General features: G+C 34.6%; 2 protein-coding genes across 4 annotated transcripts in view; both read left to right on the top strand.

The window, feature by feature from the left end:
* The window catches only part of tardbpb (TAR DNA binding protein b), a 78,550-nt gene that overhangs the window by 31,048 nt on the left and 28,649 nt on the right, over positions 1-18,853 (top strand). The gene's annotated exons all lie outside the window — the stretch shown is intronic.
* The window catches only part of ca16b (carbonic anhydrase XVI b), a 199,639-nt gene that overhangs the window by 164,769 nt on the left and 16,017 nt on the right, over positions 1-18,853 (top strand). For 2 of the 3 annotated variants that reach the window (XR_015494059.1, XM_087257856.1), the window contains exons 15-21: positions 898-989; positions 9,409-9,505; positions 9,702-9,784; positions 9,866-10,000; positions 13,103-13,237; positions 14,753-14,913; positions 15,955-16,090. Coding sequence is in view for 1 of the 3 variants with exons in the window: in XM_087257856.1 (XP_087113982.1) it covers positions 898-989; positions 9,409-9,505; positions 9,702-9,784; positions 9,866-10,000; positions 13,103-13,237; positions 14,753-14,913; positions 15,955-16,090 (839 nt within the window). In the remaining 2 variants the exon portion in view is untranslated. Of the gene's footprint in view, positions 1-897; positions 990-9,408; positions 9,506-9,701; positions 9,785-9,865; positions 10,001-13,102; positions 13,238-14,752; positions 14,914-15,954; positions 16,816-16,949; positions 18,711-18,853 lie in introns of those variants that run through there. The other variant, XR_015494060.1, reaches the window with a different exon arrangement.

The raw sequence follows: 18,853 nt of genomic DNA, 5'->3' as shown, positions 1-18,853 counted from the left end.
TTAAAAATAATATATAGCTATTTCAATAAAATAAATTCATAAATTTCATTGTATGTGTGGGTATAATATAAGTTATTAATACAATTTGCTACATACTACGCTTACAACGGGCAAAATAAGTCACCCTTTTTCTCAGAAAACTTATTTCTAAAGGTGCTGTTGACTTGAATTTTTACTGGATGTTGGTAACAACCAAAGAAATCCAAATATGCTAAGAAAACAAATCAAATTAGGTTAAGTGTAATAAAATGAAATGACGCAGAGAAAAAGTATTAAACACACGAAGCAAGGGAGGTTTAGAAAGGCAGTGAAAGCCCAGACAGCCGCTGAAATCTCTCAGTAGTTCTTCAGCAACCCTCTGCCCTTCGTTTGTGTAAATTAATAGCTGATTCAGTCCAACATGGACATTATCAGGATGATTAAGATGAAACCAGGGTGGACATTTCAGCAAGACAATGAAATACAGCCAAGGAAACTCTGAAATGTTTTCAGAGAAAGATATGCAAGCTGTAGAATGGCCCAGCCAATCACCTGACTTGAATCCAATTGAAAATACAAATCAAAGATCAGATTTGATAGATGAGACCCTCAGAACCATCAAGATTTTTACTCTCTATTGAAGTCTGTAAAAAACTCACACTTGAGCAATGCATGCGACTTCATTTTCCATATAAAAGGCGTTTTTAAGCTGCCATCGTCAAAACAGCCTTAATGATAACAAAAGCATTAATAATTAATAACTTATTTCCAGGAAAAAAAACATGACTTATTCAATACCTTAAAAAATAAACCTCCATAATAATGTTTAGCCATCGCAATACATTTTCCATTAATTTGTCTGTATTTAAATGGGCAGATGGTGCTATATAAAGTGTGTGTGTGTGGTTTGTGTTTCAGATGACCTGGAGGCCATGCCAGTCCGGCAGTTCATCAAACACATCATGGAGCTTCACTCCAACAACCGGCATGGCTTTTCTCAGGAGTTCGATGTGAGTACGCTCTTTGTAGTTAAAGCATGTGAGAATATGTGTGTGTGTGTGTGTATGTTCGCTGTACGTGTACCGGTGCTCCCAGTAGCGCAGAGGCACAGATGGCTATGGGAAAAAGACTAATTAAAGAGGAGAGTCTCATTAAAATCACTCCTCTCGCTGGAGGAATCTATGCAGGAATGCAGAAGAAGAAGCTTGAGCCTGCTTCATGCCCACAGCAAACATTTGCAACCTCACAATCCAACATGGATACATTCAGACGCAAGATCTGGCTCTCTTCTAGTAGATTTAGCTAAAACGTTGACTGTTTTGTTCTTATTGCCGTCAATTTATTCGCTGTTCGTTGGTAACATAGGTGCTTTTTTTTTTACTGATATCAGGAACTGAATCTGCAATGGTTGATTAAGGCGTGCTTCATTACGGCTCACTGGGGAGCTGATTATTATGCCGCGGTTTAAAATTTTATTTCAAATTGCATTGATGTGACAATAATTAAATGACTCGGACAAATGGGGCAATTTATGTAGATTTGAATCAAAGTGAGGCTAATTACTGGCATGATTGGCTAATTATTTTATAAAAGAGCTTTAAATCGTTTAACAATAATGTGGTCAACAAAAATACAGGAATAGAGAATTCTGATAAGAGTGCCTTCATTGTTTAGTGTTTTTAGATTGTTATGCAGCCATTGTCACATGACACCTAATGATTGAAGCAGCTGGTTATCACATTGGTGATTTTATTAGGTTTTATTCAAGTTGAATAATTCCTTTGGTGTGGGTTAGGGTTATGGCCTGCAAAGTTACAGCAAAATATCAATCAATCGGGTAAAGAAAATAATCTTGTTTTTCTTTTTGCAGATTATTTAGCATTTTTAAGGAAAAACTCACTTAATTTTGGCATATTGTTTCTGAAAACAAGTCAGAAACAAGTAATATGTCTTGATTGTCTAGAAAACTCTTCTTGATTTAATAATTTTTGGGTATTTGAACTTTAAAAACAGGACAAAAAAATCTAAGTAAGAAAATCATTTTTTGTAATAGTAACTGTAATCAAATGACACAAATTGAAAATGTTGGTTGAGTTGTGTTGTGTTGAGTTTTAGGGCCTACTCACGCTATGTAATCCGAACCGTGCCCAGGTCCGTTTCCTGGATCATTTGAGAAGTGTGAGTGCGCTGAATCAGGCTCAGGCACGGTACACTTGGCCGACCTTGGCCTGGTTGTAAGAGGTGTGCCTGAGCGCGGTTCACTTGGGCTTTGGCGCGGTACGTGTGTAGTGTGATTGCAAAACACCCTTAAGCCCGAAACTGAAAGCAAGACTTGACTTTAAAGCAGGGGTCTCAAACTCAATTTACCTGGGGGCCGCAGGAGGCAAAGTCTGGGTGAGGCTGGGCCGCATACGGGATTTCACAAAAAAAAGTCCTCAAATGTCATTATTAACAGTTTTAATTATTTCTTCTGAACATGAAGTGTCCTGAACATTAATAAAACATTGAGTGAAGATTACGAACAGTTCTTCTAAACATGGCATCTTTTGCCTACTTCTTGCTGCCAGAGACTTGACAGCGCTTCTTCTCACAAATCTGAACCACATTTGGCTTTAGAGCGGAAGCAGTTGAGACCCTCAGTATGGCTTGAAGATGATCATCATTAAGTCTAGACCTGTACTTTGACTTATTGAAGTCCTAGGGAAAAAAGTGGGGGAACTCACTCAAAACTTCCATTCCCTCACCTAAAAAAAAGGCGTATATATGTATAAATAAAACACCCCCACCCCACTCCAGTCACATCAGTCTGTACCAGTCTGTATCTACCTATAATATCAATATATATAAGATGCAGGGCAGGCACGTGCACACATAGGGCTCAACCTGTGCAGAGCACATGCCCTTTTTAGTCTTGCATAGAAAGTGCCCTTCCAAAATGATCAAAAGTGCCCCCGCGACACGACACACCCTCGGTCCCGCCCTTCAGTAGGCGCGCGATAACATCGCTCTTGAGTACGTGCGCGACAACACAGCTGATCAGAACGCGCTCGACAACGCGCATTGAGTGACAAGCGTGCTGTGTACGGATAGAATCAGCGGAGCGGGGCGCGCTCTCTCTCCCCGCTCCGCTGATTCTGTCAGAGTACAGCGGTCGGCGCGGGCCACAAAATATTGCACTGAGGGCCGCAAATGGCCCGCGGGCCGCGAGTTTGAGACCCCTGCTTTAAAGGCACCGTTTCATATGGATTTATTAATCATTTTTACTGTTCAATGAATGCAAACTGTCATAGGTTATTAAAGACGCAAACCCCTTACTAGGCATGAAAGGTGCACCTTCAGCAAACATCCTAACTCCTGCAGCACGAGGATTTTATGATTGTTTATGAGCGTCAAAAGTGGCGGATCTGTTTGGCGAAATATTTGACTGCGTGTCACCGCATGTCAAACGATATAACTGAAGAAATCTCCACTGTGCTGAGCAAGAGCGCTTCTGAACAGCACATCATCGATGACGTTAGCGTGCCGAGGCTTGAAAGTAATGTAAGTGCAGGCCGTCGGGGGAGACAAGAGGGGGCACAAGCGTGCTTTGGCCCGGTTCAAGGCAAATGTACATAGTGTGAGTACGCCCTCACAGACCTGATATACTGGTACACATGTGATTTATTCCATAGCTGTTTACTTTCACACACCTAACCAACATTATTTAAACTGAATTTAAAGAGAAAGAGAAAAGCCTGATTTAAACTTGACGCGTCCACTTGTTTGATTGAGTGCGTGCTGTGAATGTAATGTCATCGTGGAGTTTGCGGATGTTCGCTTTCGTAGCGCGCAACATGATTTCAGCTGGCGGTGTGCATGGTTTTTTTTTTGAGACTTGAGCGAGTGTCGCGTTTGATTTGGGTTAAATATGAAACACTCTAAAAAGATTTTGTCTGAAACAGTACAGACATCTTTATGATCCGTGATCATAGATATAACCTAATGATCAATAATTCTTGGCTAGAAACTGAAACAGCCGGGCAAAGGAGAACGTTTTTGTTAAAAGGTTTGGAAAAACTTAAAGTATAGGTTTGTTAAAGCCAAAAGTGGTCATGGCAAAAGTGGAGACACAGGTACGCAATAACAGAATATGCTTTTCCACCATTCATAGGTTTAACACTGATTTATATATTGCAATTCAGAATTTAAAACAATTTAATAGTTACAAAACTATAATAAAGTCACAGATTTATTTCTTTGAAAACTGGGAAGGAATTATACCCTTAAGGAATTATATACTCGTATTTCGTATTTTCGTTTTTTCGTAAGTGTACTTTTTTTTGCTTTTATTTTTGCCATAATAAAAATATATTTCTAGAGCAACTCATGTTTTCATTAATATTTTAAAAAACTTTAATAAGAAAATATGTCCGACATATGAACAAAAGAAAGTGATGCATCCAAGTTTGATTTTAAAAAATCTTGAATGGTAATAATAAATCTTATAATCATTAAGATAATTTATAAAAACAATAAAAATAATTCATTTAAAAATATTGAATGATATTAATGAAATGACGTAGTCCCGGAAACTTTCTACTTCTCTGTTTATCCGTCTAACTTTACGGTCAGTTTTTTTTACCCCCTCCTGTCATTTAAAAGAATATCACAACAGCGAACGCGACGAGTATAAAAAGCTTTTCTGTTTCGCGAGGTGCGCATGCACTCAGCTGAGGTGCGCGATGCGATAAATGCAGCTAAAGTGTTTGAGAAAAAAAAAAGTGAAGGTATGCACAAGAAAACTGTGTTTTGTTTGTTTGTCTGTTTGTTTTCCAACTGTCCAAAATAAAAAAAAATTTGGTATGTGTATTTGAGCTGAAACTGTTATTTGAGCTGAAAACGCCTAAGACTTATTTTGCATTCTGTAAAAAAGGCATAACAGGTCTCCTTTAAAACCTTTTGACAGCCAAATCAAATGATGAGTCGGGGATTTATTTATTTATTTTTTAATAGTTGAGAATATTTTCATTTTATTTGTCACACTGGAAATGGGAAGTGAAATCCAAAATTGCATACTGCACTTGTTTCATGCAATACTAGTCAATTGTGCCTAACAGAAATATGTTTCTGTTAATTTCAGCAATATGTAAATTAGTATAGTGAATATTAATCACATTTTTTTATCATCTGAAACATGCAGTGACTTGTAGTCCAAAACAACTTATAGAGTGTTTTCATATTGTCCTTGATCCACCATATTGGTGGCACAGAACTTAAATAATGCCAATAAATCAAACAAAACTAGCATATTTTTCTGATTTTAGCTACTGAAAATGATCAAATAGTATCATGTTTTGGGCTGTGCTAATTAGTCGTACTGATAAAAAAGTTTTTGAGTACTATAGACCGATGTTCCCTAACCCTGTTCCTGAATGCACACTAACAGTACACATTTTCTACCTCTCCCTAATCAAACACACTTGAATCAACTCATCAGAACATTAGAAGAGACTCCAAAACCTGTAATGAATAGATTAGATAAAGAAGACATCCAAAATATGTACTGTTGGTGTGCCTCCGGGAACAGGGTTGGGAAACACTGCTATATATTCCTTTATTGACCTAGCTGTAGCAATATTTCCAGGTCAAGAATCTTGACAACATTCATGTTGTTTTTATCATTTCCAGTCATGTAATGAAATATTAGGCTAATATCTTAATTAGTACTGCTCGTGCATATTTTTACCACCTATTTATTCAGTTTCTCAAAATATTGCACCTTTTCCTGCTTACCAATTCATTCTCCATATGATTTAGCAGCTTCCACATGTTATTTTTTTTATTGTTTAAACAGCATAAATAAGCAGAACAATGTATTCTGTTGTATATTAACCAATCAATCCAGTCTGTTGTTTACATCTGATTAATGCCAGTATGGCTGCATTCACTGGTAACTGACCAAATCTTGACGTAAGTGCAAACGCTCTATATGATACAATCAACACCAAGCGGGCAAAACAAGTGTATTAACACGTCTATTAGTGCCAAAATAAGAAAGACTTGTGAATACTCACCTAAAAATAGATATTTTTATTGGCATCATTAGTTCTGTGAAGAACGTTTAATAACTATGGAGCCTTTCCATTCCACAGATGGTTCTTTATATGTTTATATGTTCTTAAAACTAAGGATTTTTTTAAAAGGGATAGTTCACTCCAAATGTTTTCATCATTTATTCAACCCTTTACTTGTTTCATACCTTCATGAGTTTCTTTCTTCTGTTGAACACAATAAATAGTTAAGAAGATATTTTGAAAAATGTTGGAAACCTGCAACCATTGACTTCCATAGTATATGTTTTTTTATTCTGTTGTGGAAGTCAATTGTTAGAGGTTTTCAGCTTTCTTCAAAATATTGTCATTTTGTGTTTGACAAAAGAAAGAAATTCATAAATGTTTAATTCCACTCAAGGGTAACTAAATAGTTGAGTAAATTAAGAATTTTGGGTGAACTATCTCATTAAGAACTGTTGAATGAACTGAATTGTGCTGCAATGTCACTGCAAGGAAAAAATGGTAGAGTATATATGTATAGCACATTTCACACACACTAGTTTCACTTTCAATGAATTAGTTTTCATTCATATTCTTTTTGGTTTGGTCCCGGTCCCTTTATTAATCTGGGGTCGCCACAGCGGAATGAACCGCCAACTTATCCAGCACATGTTTTACGCAGCAGATGCCTTTCCAGCTGCAACCCATCACTGGGAAACACACACTCTCATTCACACTCATACGCTACGGACTTCTTATTTGAAATGAGTTATATCAACACAAGTATTAAGGTTTTTATGTTTAATCCACTTAAATTTGTAAAAAATAATTAAGTTAACTTAAAGGTGCAGTAAGTTTGACACCCAGTGGTTACACTAGGTATTGCATTGCTGAATCAAAACACACGCAAGCACAGGTTGTCAGATTGACGACACCGGCAGCAGTGCACCTGACAAGCCTAAAGGCTGATTGAAGTCGTGTTCTAAATAAAAGCAACAGCACATGATAGAAGGAATATTTTCCATATTAAAAGAAGTATTTGTCCTAACAAACCCCTGAAATTTATATTTTAGAAACGACTTTATGCAGCTGAACAACAGAAAACTACCTCAGGTATACCTCATGTGCTTTATTCAGCAATAAATGCTATTAATGGGAGTTTGAATGCCATTTAATGCCATGAAAGCAGCAGCAGATTTGATATTGAACTTTAGAACTGTGAAATAATGCAAACCAAAACATATCAGAGATTCAGCATCTACATTTATTAATGTTAAAGAGGTTTATTATGTATTAATTACAGTATAAACCTTACCATTTCATTCGAGTGCAGTGAGTGCACTATTCTGTGTTTCTGAATGGCTCTATTTAAATTTCTGCTGTTTCGTCTGGTGCAAACAGCCAAATTGCTTATCACTGCAAATCTCATCATGTAGTGTGTAGTTAGGACACGGGGTTACAATGTAACTTGCTCACCTAATGTTCACGTTCATAATATTTAAATTATTTGCTAACTAATAACCTCATGTGGAACTCTGAATCTGCGTCTCATTTCAGAGTCTGCTACTGTCCACTGAAGGTCTCATTTTTATCATGGACGCACACTTTGAGAGCCTTCCTGACTGATTGAATAAAATACGCTGTTTTCCACGAGGGTAACACGGAGTGCTGAAATATTATTGGCTAACTGGCATTGGGCTAGTTTAATGACTAAAATAAATACAGGCATTCCGGCTTGTAACTCACATTTTCAAAGCAGAATATCTGACTTTAGCATAGATTTTCAGATAAACAACATCAAGCTCAAATATGTTATGTTTGTTATGCTTTAAAAGAGTCAAAAACTTACATACAGCACCTTTAATCAACTTAAGTTGGGACAACATGAAGGAATTGTGTGGAACCCAGCTTTTTTTTTAAAGTGGTCTAAGTTATTTTTTTCCTCAACAATACAATTTTGACAAGGTCTGGGGTCTGTTCTTCGTACGTGGATTACTCAGTTAGCTGGATTTGGATATTGACGATTTGACACGATCCAGGATCGTTTCGTTCTTCAAAGCTGATCCGAGAGTTGTTGTCATAGCAACAGTTCTGCTAGGTCAAACCTGATCGGGAGCAGGTTCAATTCATATAAACAGGATTAGAACCGGCTCAGTTCAAGCAAAGATAATAAAGTATGTTCCGAATTCTGATATTTACTTACAGTAGTAGTTATATACACTTGGGAAAATGGTAAATATTTGTAACTATATATATAAAGTTATAGTTATTAATAAAATAAATAAAGTTATACATATTAATAAAACTTATGCAGTCTGCACCCTCGAAATGAAAGTACAAAGACTGCCACCTGGTGGTGTAAAGAGAAAACTTATTGATATTAACTTTTTAGATCGCTTTAGTACAATGGAGTTTTTTTAAGCAATAATACATTTCAGCAGTCATAAACATGTTTTGACAGTTAATATGCCAGTGATTATGCTTCACAAAAGTTGCAGACCCCTTTACCAATATCAAAATGCTTTTGTAAACAACCAGTTATTCTTTACACCGATTAAAAAAAACGGCTACTATAATAAAGAAAATCTTTTCTAAATGTAAAACTAAATACATTGATTTACATTGAAATACATGAAGAATACTCTTGACACATGAAAGTGTAAAGCCTGCAGCTCACAACAAATGTGGAAGGTTATTGCGTGTCATATTTAACAAACAGTTTACTACTAATTTGATGTAATTTTGCTCACATGGATAATTGAATATTAATCAGATAATGTCATTACCTTGCTGTGCCGTCAGCCAATCGTTGCATTGCTGATCATGATTTCGAGGATCGATAGATCTGTCCTTCACAACACACGCAGCGATCTCAGATCAGTTTATCCAGACATTCTAATCTGATTCGCGAACATGTTTGAAGAACCAAATTAGCGAGAGATCAGTTATCGAGATTAAAAGATCCAGGATCGGCCAAATCATCTTAGATCATTTAAGCGAGGTACGAAGAACGGACCCCTGATGTATAGCCAAGTGCGACTTACCTGCCAGGAAATACATAGGAAGAGTAAAACGTGGTCACTTTTTATTTTGATGATCCGTTTGTTAATTTAAGTTATATTGCATCTACATGCCGAATAATTATCACTAGATTAAAAGTATACTGTCAAGTTGGGGTTAGTGTAAGTTGACATGTACTGGCAAAGTTTCATCTAGTTAGTTAAATGTCTGTTGAAGGAGCATATCAGCAGATATTAAGCAGACAGTCTACTAATACTCAAATGGACCATCGAAAATAAAGTGTTACCTAAAACGTTAATATTTTTTGCTGTGTACATGGTGTCATGTGTAAAATATATTTGGTTTTTAATGATTTAAATTCACACATTTCCTACAGGAGGTCCAACACTGCACATCAGAAATGAAGATTACAGCAGAACACTCCAATCACCCAGAAAACAAGCACAAAAACAGATACATCAACATCGTAGCCTGTGAGTACTCCATTATGCAACACACGCCAACATTTACCTTCTGAAACGTTCCGGGAGTTCATCTGCACTAGCATATGCGAGATGAAGATAAAGGATATTAATATCCATCTCTCAATCTCGCTAGCATTTCTAAATAGATTAGGCTTCTGGAACAGCGATTGGAGTGATACATCATTTATTGCTTTTTAATACTCAGATGATCACAGCAGAGTGAAGTTACAGCAACTGCCTGGGAAAGACTCCAAGCACAGTGACTACATCAATGCCAACTATGTGGACGTACGTGTTTTATTACCGAGCGCATATGCATGGCCGATGATGCTTTAATGTTTGTTTATAATGAGATATTCTGCCTCTCAGGGGTATAAAAGAGCCAGGGCTTACATCGCAGCTCAAGGCCCTCTCAAGTCCACGTTTGAGGATTTTTGGAGAATGATCTGGGAACAAAACACCACTGTGATTGTCATGATCACAAATTTAGTGGAGAAAGGCAGGGTGAGTATCCATAGCATAATATATAATATTTATTATATAATATATAACTATTATAAAACATCTGCATTTCGCAGTGTGTGTGTGTGTCTGAGGTCTTTTACTTACTCTGTAGGTGCAGAGAATATTGTACTGCACAGAGAGTACTGTAGAGCAGTGTTTCTCAACTGGTGGTTTTGGGTCGCGGGAACATTTTCAGTGGGTCGCAGAGTGTGTGGTCAAAAAAACAACAAATGTTTAATTTTTTACGTATTTTGACTTTTATTTTGAAATGCGTGCACAACAACCCTGCCGTTTGACATGTGAAATTTCAATAAATTATAGTAGTATGGATTTACATTGACTACAAAAAAGACTTAAGGCCTCAGGGTAACATATGTAGTGAGATGCTCTCACAAGAGAGCATGAAACCATCTAAATTAAAACCACATTTAGAAACCAGACAACATGTTGTTAACTGTTTAGTTCATGGTAACTAACCCTTTCCTTACCCTAACCACTGTTTACAGTATTTGTCATTTTTACTTTGTAATATTTGTTAATTAATATAATAGTTTATTTGTAAGTCTTGGTGATGTTCTGTCACTATTTGTGTAATTATAAATAATTATAATTCCTAAAATTGCATTATAATTCCTAAAAATTTGGGTCGAGGCTTAATGACCATGTAAAAATGTGGGTCCAATGGCCAAACCAGTTGAGAACCCCTGATAAAGAGAGTACTGCAATGAATACTGCAGAGAAATGTGGTGAAAATCCTACACAACGGTAATAGTTTGATTGCTGTGTTTACATGTCTGCACTTCAATAATGTGACTAAAATCAGTATATTCCACATGTTTTAATTCAATATCTGTTTTGTTCAAATATGACTTAATGTTCGATTAAGGTAATCAAAACTTGCTGCTTACATGGTAGACTCTTAATCAGAGTATTGTCCTAATCGTATCAAAATCTGATTATTGGTGTCCATGTAAAAGTACTCAAAGAATACATTTACGTGGACACCAATAATCAGATTTTAAATTAATATAACTAAAATATTAAACACCTTAATCAGATTATTGTCTTAATCAGATTAAGGCAAATAATTTGAATACTGATGTTCATGTAAATGTACTCAATGTTGACCTCCTGCTATATAGGTTATGTCCAAGTGCACGTTTACCGAAGTGTATTATTTATCATAACTTTAACTGTTTAAAAGCGAATTAGTTCTCTAAAGAATAGCAATGTGTGGAAGCAAAACAAACATTGTCAAATACGATTCCCCATGGACTGGTTAAACTGTTAAAGGGGTTGTTCAGGCAAGATTTAACAGTTTATCATCATTTACTCACTTATTCCAAACTTGTTGAGTTTTTTTCTTTTGTTAAACAAAAAAGAAGATAATTTGAAGAAGGTTTAAAAACCAATAGCCGTTGATTTGGTTTTGCCGTTGCTACTGGTTTTCAACATTCTTCAAAGTATCTTCTTTTGGTTTTGGTTTGGTAGTTGTTCAATTAAGTCATTTTTTAGTAAATGTTCACTTTTGTTTTGAGCCATCTCTTTAAAAAATCAAATCCAATTAAAGCAACATGATTATTTTTTTCTGTTCCTGGCATCCCTTGGCTAGCATTACTGTAATCAATTGTTCTGTCATGTTGAGTGGCTATAATTATTCTTTTAATCCCAGAAAACGAGAAAAAGAGAGAAAAAAATCTATTTAATGAGACATCAGTAGCAGTATTTGTAACATCAAGAGTATCTCTATTAAAAAGATGCCAGTGAATTAATATTAGAATATACCATTTTATATGTTGTATTGATTTAGTGTGCATTAACGTATTCAAATATTGATTCTACATCTCAAAAATGGAGCAAAGAGATTTTAAACATAGAAAGCATACTTAATGTCTTAAATAATGTTGACGGTAAAATGTTAAAACATTGTCTGATGAAGAGCCGGTGTCTAGCTCCTGAAGAAGAGCTCGAAATGTCACACGCGTTGTGAGAGCTTTTTTAAGTTAACAAATGTATATTTTTGGAGCTTTGGTGTTGCCACCTTTATGATTTTTTTTACTTTTTGTTATTTGGCTGAGCACCTATTTAGATTAGTGTTTGTGCTTTTGTACATGTTTTCGGTAAAATGTTAAACAATATGTGAAAAACTGTTCCATCATCATCATTCAGCATAACAGTTATATTTAAGTAAAAAAGTAATCAATGTTTTTATGCCAACCTGAATTCAAAATAATATGCTCATATTAAATTGTATTATAGTTTAAATAATTAAAAATATACCACTGACAAATGGGTAAAAATGAGTGGTTTGAAGGAAAGACAATTATAATAATAATTATTATTAGTAGTATTATTTTTCTTACATTGAGTCGTTTAATAGATTATCAAATGGTTCTTGTTGTAAATATGCATTACAATATTATTTTTTGTCTATCAACTGAATGACATTTTACTTGGTGTTTTTTTTAACGATTGATTATTTTATAAACAGATGTTTTCAGAATTATTAACCCTCATGAAATATTAGCCAATTTTTGTTGAATACTAATTTTTTTTCAACATTTCTAAATATAATAGATTTAATAACTAATTTCTAATAACTGATTTATTTTATCTTTGCCATGATGACAGTAAATAATATTTGACTAAATATTTTTCAAGATAGTAGTATTTAGCTTAAAGTGACATTTAAAGGGTTAACTGGGTTCATTAGACAAGTTAGAGTAATTAAGCAAATCATTGTATAACAGTGGTTTGTTTTGTAGAAAATTGAGAAAAAATATTGCTTGAAGGGGCTAATAATTTTGACCTTAAAACGTTTTTTTTTTTTTTATTTAAACTGCTTTCATTCTAGCCTAAAAAAAACAAATAAGACTTTTTTTCTAGAAGAAAACATAGGATCAAACATACTGTGAAAATTTCCTTGCTCATCAACATCATTTGGGAAATATTTGAAAAAAAAAGAAGAAACTCACAGGAGGGCTAATAATTTTGACTTTCAATGTACATAGTCTGAAATGCATTTAAGAACTGCTCTGTGTGGCTGTCATTTGTTGAGTTTTTGTGCTAATGTAGATTTTGATGTCTTTGTTGTGTTTCCAGAGGAAATGTGATCAGTACTGGCCGTCGGAGAACAGCGAGGTGTATGGTAACATAATGGTGACTCTGAAGAGCACTAAAGTTTATGCTTACTATACACTACGACATTTCATCATACGCAACAGCAAACTGAAAAAGGTGCGTTAAAGCATTCATAGTGTGTTTAAAGAGACGGCTTCATAATATTTCTATATTACTTCAATACTTCTATAATACATAAAAGAACAAAGAGCAAAGAAACAGATCCAGGATGTTTCTTAATTTTTATTTAATTCACAATATTTTAACTTTCAAAAACTCTGTTAATAAACAGAGCACTTCTGTTTGGTAGCTTGAACAATCAAGTAATAAATAACTTAAATTATTCACTTCTGGACTTTGTAAATATATTTTTAAAAATCTAATATAAAAACAAATAGCACCTCAACTTAAAATACGTGGCAGGCATTCCTAGATTTACATATCTCACAGTTTGCTATGGCAATGTTGTCGTCATCAACTTTATAATACCTCCAGGCCGCAGACATACTCACGCTTTCCGCTCCATGCTGCTTCTGTGTTCTACTTTGCCGGCATTTAACCAATAGTTTCTCAGCAACAAAAAGTGATGTCATGCCGCATGTGTTGCCGCATGCGTTGCTGTTTCTGTGTGAAGAAGAAAAAGGTCCAACTCTACTATCACAGATATTTTTTATTTTTGTCGATTCACAATAATATAAACATAAAATATTAATCAAATAAAGGCATAAAATAAATATATGTGCCTTTATTTGTTTAATATATTTTGTTTATATTATTATTATTCAACAAAAATAACCATACTCTTTTTTTATATTTATTTATTTACCTTCTAAATTAATCCATTAAACTTTTATAGTAGTTTATAGCACATATAAACATTAGCTTATTATAAAGTATGTACTTCACTCAGTACAACAGTATTAAAATCACAACATTAATGTAATATACGCCATACTGCAATATTCAATTCATTATAAGATATTATACAGTCCTACAGAGCGTTAAAGGGTTCGTTCAACTAAAAAATTTATTTACACACTATATCAGGGGTTCTCAATCTCGGTCCTGGAGGTCCGGTGTAGATTTTAGCCCCAACCCCAATCAGACACACCTGGGCTAGCTAATCAAGCTCTTACTAGGCTTTCTAGAAACATCCTTGCAAGTGTGTTGAGGCAAGTTGGAGCTAAAATTTACAGGACACCAGCCCTCAGGTCTGAGTGTGAGAACCCCTGCACTACATACTCTCTCGCAAGGGATTCCAAACCTGAGTTTCTTTGTTCTGTTGAAGACATAAGAAGATATTTTGAAGAATGCTGGAAACCTGTAACCATTGACTTCCATTGTAGGAAAAATAAATAGAAGTCAATGGTTACAGGTTTCAGCATTCTTTAAAATATCTTCTTTTGTGTTCAACAGAAGAAAGAAACTCATAAAGGTTTGAAACAAGCATGAGTAAATTATGACCGAAATGTTATGTATGGGTGAACTGTCCCTTTAAAAACCCAACAATTTGAAACTGTGCTTAGAAGTGCTAAAATATTACTAAATGTTGACTAATTTACCAAAATGTAACAGTAGTATTTTGTCCTGTTGTCATTGTAGTATCTGAGGCTGTATTTTTGTGGGTTTCAGGGTCAGAAGGGAAGGCAGAACGAGCGTCTGGTGCTTCAATATCATTACACACAGTGGCCAGACATGGGAGTTCCTGAATACACTTTACCAGTCCTCAAATTCATCAGTCGCTCTACAGTGACGCACGCATCCAGCACAGGTCCCGTTCTGGTGCACTGCAGGTACAGCCTAAGGATTGGGAAACACAAACCCAGGCCCACTGGCATGTCTGTTTTAAAGCCCTGATATTAGTTATTTGTACATGTAAGTGAAATATGTAATAAGAGGTTTGGATTATGTTTGTTGTTGAAAACTGAACATTACAGTATCACCAACTCTAATCTCTAATTTTAAGATTTTTTTAACAAACTGAGATTTAGGACCAACAAAAATTACAAAGACTCTATTTATGTTACTGGTTGGTTGGTTGATTGATTGATTGATTGATTTTGTTTTTTGGACAAAATATGACAACAAAACTGACAAAAAAAAAAAAAAACCATTGAATTAATAAAATGATGCAAATAAAAACAGGTCTCTTCATACAAGCATACTGATTTTCCTGTACCCTTTGAACGTTTTAAAATTATTTATTCAGTATGTAGTTATTTAAAAATGATGATTTATATTTAAATAGATTTATTTATTTAATCATTAGTATTACTGTCATTCAGAATGTATTTAATTATTTTAATAAAAAATAATTTGTTATTTATTTAATTGTATTTACATTTATTTTATTTGTTAATTTAGAAATATCATCATAATTGTATTTTTTAAAATTTTTATGTATTTATTTGTTCAAATGTATTTAATCTTTTTTTATCAGCAATGTAATTTTATGCATTCATTTTGTTAAATATTTAGAAAATATCTGCATAATATTATTATTTTATTAAGTATTTAGTTATTCTTTATTTAGATTTTTGTCCATAGAAATTTATTTATTTAAACTGATTTGATTTGATATATTTTTTTCAATGTATCAGCATTGTTTTATTTATTCAATATGTATTTAAAAATTTAATTATGGTTTCCAGTTGCTCCATCACTCTCAGTGAAATAAGCAGTTTGTTTGTTTGTGTGTGTGCGTGTGTGTGTGTGTGTGTGTGTGTGTGTGTGTGTGTGTGTGTGTGTGTGTGTGTGTGTGTGTGTGTGTGTGTGTGTGTGTGTGTGTGTGTGTGTGTGTGTGTGTGTGTGTGTGTGTGTGTGTGTGTTTACAGTGCTGGAGTGGGCAGAACAGGCACATATATAGTGATCGACAGCATGTTGAAGCAGATAAAGGACAGAGGCAGCGTCAATGTCCTGGGATTCCTGAAACACATCCGAGAGCAGAGAAACTACCTGGTCCAGACTGAGGTTAATTTCATTCCAAAACACACACACACACATTACATTTGATCAGGGGGGAATTATACTGCCCCGTTGATTCCATTCAGCAGATATTCTATAGAAACTCTATCTGGGTCTGTTTTAATTTGTGACATGTATTTTAGAAGAATTATGTTAAATAAGTCTAAAACCTATTCTTTTTCTATGATTAGTAACTATTGTGGTTTTGGTTAATAGTTTGAATTATTTTTTTATTATTATTATTATATATTCTGTTTTATCTCAATTTAAGTTGTCAATGTAGTTGTAAACAAAGACTGTAAAATACACAAGATGTGTCACTCGTATAGTTTTGAATGGGGAAAAGTGTAACGGTCAACATGGCGAATGAAGCCCCGCCTTGTAGGACAGGAGCCAATCAGCTATCTCTAGAATTCTACGGGGGAGGGGCTCGGACCAGCCGTATGTTTCTGCAGATTTTGTGTGATTAGAATGTTTAGAAATGAAACTAAAGACAAAGTTATTGTTTAATTTTATTGGTCATTTACAGTAGTGAAAAGAGTACTGAAAACACATACTAAAGTAAAAGTACCATTACTTGCCTAAAAATGTAGTGCAAGTAGAGTAAAATATCTGTTGTAAATATTACTCAAAGTATGAGTAAAAAGTAGCCCTTTCAAAAGTACTCAAGAGTAGTAAGTATTATGCTGTAAAAAGCTGATGTGTGTGTGTGTGTGTGTGTGTGTGTGTGTGTGTGTGTGTGTGTGTGTGTGTGTGTGTGTGTGTGTGTGTGTGTGTGTGTGTGTGTGTGTGTGTGTGTGTGTGTGTGTGTGTGTGTGTGTGTGTGTGTGTGTGTGTGTGTGTGTGTAAACGTAACATTCTGTAGTATGTGTGTGTGTAAACGTAACATTCTGTAGTGCATTTAGTTATTGCCCAGCAGGTAAATGTAATTACATAGTAGATTGCCCAGCAGATACACATTAGATTTAGGTTGTGATGTCAGGTGACCAAAATTCAATATCTAGCCAGCATTTAAGGACAACATTATTTTGATGTCCAATAATAAAAATTTTTGGTTGATTTTAGGTTGTTAGAAAGTGACTAAAATCCAAAGTTTAGTCAACATCTTAAACCAACGTCATATTGACATCAAATACTGATATTTATTCTTCAGGTACAGCAACTAAAATCCAACGTTTGATAGACGTCATAGTAGTAACGTCCACACAAGGTCAAGCTGTAACGTCATTAGACGTTGATATTTGGTTGATTTCAGGTTGGACATTGGACATTGACGTTGGCCTGACGTTGGTTTTTGATGTCAACCTGATTTTCATTTCCAAACAAAATGCATAGTCCCAACGACATTGGGTACAGCGTCAGTCTGGCGTCAAGTTGACGTCTTGTGCCTGCTGGGTGTTTAAGGCCATTTCGCTCATCATAAAGGAAACCTCCGTCATCTTCTCATTAGTGACATGTTACATCTTTAGGGACACTTTTAATGCTTCCAGACAGTTTGCAGCAATTATAAATCGCCCGTGTCTTGAGGTAGTTCATTCTGATGCGATTAACCTTCTATGTGCTATTTGATAGGACAGCAATCACAGGACTGATTTTTCTAACCCGCACAGACAATAAAAAATAAAGTAGTGACTGCATGTTGAAGGAAAGTAGTGGAGTAAAAGTACCGATACTGCACTAAAAATTTACTCAAGGGAAAGTAAAATTACACACTTTAAAAACTACTTAGTAAATTACAATTCAGTAATAAAATTCAATACAGTAGTTTGAGTATTTGTATTTTGTTACTTTACACCACTGGTTATTCTTAATATGAAATGTAATCGTAGGCTTGGCAAGCAGTTTTGGAGAATTTGATGTTTTCCTATTCAGACAGAATGCCCAAGCAAACAATCAATTAGCTTTAATGATATATTTAGCTTTTATGGCAAATTTATCATTTGTATATGAGCAATTACATGCAAATGTCAACCTTGCCATGAAAAAAAAAGAGTTTTCACCAAAATATCGAAACATTCTCAGCATTTTTGTGTGTAAGCAAGTATTTTACAGTGCTTTAAAAATACTCAAAAATGTCTCTGTTAATGTTTTCAAACTGTTATATTTGATTTACCAAAATCACACAAGTGCTAATTTCACATCCGTCACATCCATAACAGAGCTTTTTCCCTCATAAATGCAAAAAAAAAAAAAAGTCCAATAAAATAAAACCAATCGTTTTTGTTCTATAGTGAGCCGACTCTTATTCTTTTGATTAGCATTATTTCTTTTGGGTTGTGCAGTTTACTTCACAGAATTTCTACAAAGTATGTTGTATATTGTAAACTTGCATACTTTTTTGGTCACATCCATAATCCATGTTTATTTTCCTCATTTAAAATATAAAACATGTTAACAGATTGATATTTTTCTGATCCCTTAACTCTGTGGTCAGTTGTTTTGGAAAATATGAACAGATGTTTCAATATAATGTTATTATATACTTTCACTGGTGACGCGGTGGTGCAGTAGGTAGTACTGTCGCTTCAAATCAAGAAGGTCGCTGGTTCGAGCCTCGGCTGGGTCAGTTGGTGTTTCTGTGTGGAGTTTGCATGTGTCACATCCATAACTCTGGAATAGATCTCATATAGTATGTATTAGTATGTGTTAATAAGGTAATTTGTTTAATCTAAGTAATTAATATTAATAGAACTAATTGATGTCTTTTCATTTTCTGTATTAAATTGTTTGCAAGTTGCAGTTCTTTTTTGCCAAAAACAAGGTAAAATC

The sequence above is a fragment of the Danio rerio genome, chromosome 6 (assembly GCF_052040795.2).
Source record: "Danio rerio strain M-AB ecotype USA chromosome 6, GRCz13ab, whole genome shotgun sequence".
Taxonomy (NCBI): domain Eukaryota; kingdom Metazoa; phylum Chordata; class Actinopteri; order Cypriniformes; family Danionidae; genus Danio; species Danio rerio.
This window is presented reverse-complemented; position numbering and strand designations above follow the sequence as displayed.